The 3,310-nt window shown below is 51.7% G+C and overlaps 1 protein-coding gene and 1 long non-coding RNA gene across 2 annotated transcripts; both read left to right on the top strand.

Moving 5' to 3' along the window:
• LOC110435102 lies at window positions 348-905 on the top strand. The gene is made up of 3 exons (XR_002452764.1): window positions 348-432; window positions 509-724; window positions 819-905. It is a non-coding gene; the product is annotated as an uncharacterized LOC110435102 (long non-coding RNA).
• On the top strand, window positions 900-2,389 carry LOC110434590 (WW domain-binding protein 11-like). The gene is made up of 5 exons (XM_021458908.1): window positions 900-995; window positions 1,087-1,482; window positions 1,571-1,828; window positions 1,912-2,119; window positions 2,331-2,389. The coding sequence occupies exons 1-5, from the start codon at window positions 984-986 to the stop codon at window positions 2,387-2,389; spliced, it is 933 nt and encodes a 310-aa protein (XP_021314583.1). The 5' UTR covers window positions 900-983.

Consider the following 3,310-nt stretch of genomic DNA (forward strand, 5'->3'; position numbering starts at 1 on the left):
GTGACCACGTCGAGGACGACGATGAGGAGCTAGTTGTTGAGGCGGCGAGTTCGTCTAGCTCGAGCAAGCTCTACGCGCGGGGTATCACGCGCCTCCCTGATCGGCCGCCCGCGCGACACGCCCGAGCGTTGATCACACCTTGCGGTGATAGGTAAGTAACCATTCATGTTTTTACGATTAATTCATATGACATGTTGAAAATCGAACTTCAGACTAACATTTTTTCGTAATGCCTCGTGCAGGAACTTTGTCAAGGTGGATGCGACGGAGTCACGCCATATCACTAGCATACAGGGCCTCCTTATTAAGAAGCACTACCCCGGCTTGGTCGAGCACAAGGGGAAAAGGGAGCCACCCTTTTCCTGGCCGCACTTCTCTAGCGTCGTGGCAAACGACACCACTCTTGCGCAGGTCATCAAGGCCGAGTTCTGGGTAAGTCTTTAGTACTATGCATTCATTGGATGTTTTTGAAATAATGAAATAAAACATATATGATGTTTGTATGTAGGAGTGGTTCGTGTGCGAGGAGGGGAAAGAGGCCGAGGCGGCAAAAATCCAGGACAAGGTCTGCAGAGAGCGGCTGAAGGACATGTACTCCGAGGCGCACATCCAGTGCGTCATCTCCTACCACCATGAGGTGCTTGGCCAGAAGGTGACAAAGAAACAGGCCAGGGAGATGATCATGTTCCCCGACACTGATATCACCAGAGAGCAGTACATGCAGGTAAGTAGGGAACATTTATTCTGCCTTTAAAAATAAGTATGAAACATTAATTCTCATTCATCTTCTGACATATCAAATGCACGTTGTCATGCAGTTTCCTGCTGATTGGTGCAAATCACACACCGACTGTTGGGCTCAGATTGTGGACTCGTGGCAGAGGCCGGAGGGGTACGTGGAGCGCAGAAGAAGACGGGAGAACCGCCTGGCTGCGACGAGAGGGGCGTCACACCACCAGGGGAGCGTGCCCCTCCCAGGGTACATGGACACATATGTATGTTTCTTTTTTTTTGTTTGTTTATTTATTTTTGCTAACGCTTTATTCTCATTACGTTTAATCAACCTTGTTTGTGTTTTTCTCGCAGCGCAAGACCCACGGCAACGTGCCCATCAGCGAGTATGTTGGGTACGCCCTGGCTAACAAGGGGCGAGCGTCGGATCCGAACAACGTCTACAACCCACAGGACGGGCCCGATGCATACACCAACACTGCCGCCTACGAGAAGATGTCCGCGTACGCCACTGCAGCTCGCACGCGCCATGGGGATGACTTCGACCTTACCACCGAGCCACTGGACACGGACTTGCTCATGAGGACGGGAGGAGGGAAGCAGCACGGCCGGTACATGATTGCCCACAGCGCAATCAACCCGGCCACCGTACCCACGCTCCGCGAGGTTCGGCAGGGGAGCAGCTCGACCTCCGACGTCCCCATACGGCCTCGTCAGCCGAGCTCCGTGCAGCAGATAGCTGCGATGCAGGTAACTACAGCTTTATCCATCGTCCATTAGTTTTACATATATACATCTCCTTTTGCATTGTTTAACCATTGCGGGTGTAATATTGCAGTCGCAGCTAGAGGAGTTGCGGACCAGGCAGGACGAGCTGCAGGAGGCTCATCGGCGAGAGCTGGCGGCCGCGCTGGCGGCCAGAGACGAGGCCCATCGGCGCCACATGGAGGCACAGCAGCAGCACACGCAGCGTCAGATCTCGGACCTAGTCGGATACTTCCAGTCCATCCAGAGCTCTACAGCTCCTCCGCTGCCTGCCTCGCTCTTCGCTCCACCCCCTGTTCCACCCCCTGTTCCTGCCCCTGCAGGTAGTCCGGTGAGTGTATATATGTTTGTCTATTGCTTTGGCTTGTGCGGCCGTCCTGCAGATACTAATGAGTTTGCTTTTATATTATGTAGCATCAGTCGTGGGGTTCGAACCCGACCCCTTCTCCAGAGAGTGGGTGGCAGGTTACTACTTATGGCCACCCAAGTACGCAGCACACGTGGCCTGGTGCCCATCCGCAGCACGGCCACCCCGGGTTGTCCGGCAGCCCTCCTCCGCGCCCCGGGTACTCGTACCCGTACCCGTCGGTGCCAGGGCAGGCCATGTGGGCGCCGTGGGCAGGTGCGAGCTCTCCACACCCTGGGGGGCACTCACCCTGGTCGGCTTGGCCAGATGGAGGCTCGGGACACGACGGAGGCCACGGCGACGACGGGTCAGAGTCACAGCACTAGGGGTGAGGCGCTAGCGACTTCGAGGAGTGATATTCATGTGGACTTGTGGTTTATGTTATGAACTTGTGGTGACTTATGGTTTATGTTGGACGTAATGTTAGATTTGTCATATCTATGTGGATTTGTGATATCTGTGGACTTCGATATGTTTCATGTGTGATATATATGTGGATTGTGATATAGACAAAGGGATTTGTGATATATATATATACATATGTGGCTGTGCATGTAAAAAACAGAGAAAAAACAGAAAAAAAACTAAATTCCCAGCTTTGCCGAGAGCATGGATGGCTGGCACTCGGCAAAGATAGAAAGCCGGGTTCAGAAGAACTACAGCTTTGCCGAGAGCCTGGCTGTCTGGCTCTCGGCAAAGGTGGTCTTTGCCGAGAGCCTTCCTGCAGGGCTCTCGCAAAGAACCCCTTTGCCGAGACAAACAGGCTCTGCAAAGGCTTTTTTTAAAAAAATAAAGAATCTTTGCCGAGAGCCTGCCAGCATGGCTCTCGGCAAAGACGACGTCAATATTGACGTTTTTCGACGGCGCCGTAGGCTTTGCCGAGGGCGTTTCTGGCCCTCGGCAAAGTCTTTGCCGAGAGCCTGCCACGTGGCTCTCGGCAAAGAATTCTTTGCCGAGAGCTTCTTTGCCGAGAGCTCTTTGCCGAGAGCCACGTGGCAGGCTCTCGGCAAAGCCGTTGCCGAGGGCTTTTAGGCCTTTGCCGAGGGCTCGCGGCTCTCGGCAAAGAAGCCGGATCCAGTAGTGTAGCTTGGCAACCAATTAGAAATGAAATCACAGACAGAAATTTCGAAGTCATTCAACCCAAAAGCATCTCTGATGCAGCACCTCAAATACTGGCGGGCATACACACATTCAAAAAACTAGATGAATTCCCCGTGCGTTGCTGCAGGATTTTCTTAAAAATAAATCATTATATATATAGCATTATTACATGGTATTCACTATGTTTTGTATACATATATATGAATTTGACTTGCATGTTATTTTATTGTATTAGATCTGGTAAACAATCACTAAGCTAATAAAAGAAAAACAATAGAATATTTGATTACATTACAGAGACATAGG

Source organism: Sorghum bicolor, chromosome 4, assembly GCF_000003195.3.
Source record: "Sorghum bicolor cultivar BTx623 chromosome 4, Sorghum_bicolor_NCBIv3, whole genome shotgun sequence".
NCBI classification, from domain to species: Eukaryota; Viridiplantae; Streptophyta; class Magnoliopsida; order Poales; family Poaceae; genus Sorghum; species Sorghum bicolor.

Coding starts and splice junctions, on each gene's coding strand:
- LOC110434590 (XM_021458908.1), top strand. Junction 1,829..1,911: donor CTGCCCCTGCAGGTAGTCCG/GTGAGTGTATAT, acceptor TATATTATGTAG/CATCAGTCGTGGGGTTCGAA. Junction 2,120..2,330: donor CATGTGGGCGCCGTGGGCAG/GTGCGAGCTCTC, acceptor ACGTAATGTTAG/ATTTGTCATATCTATGTGGA.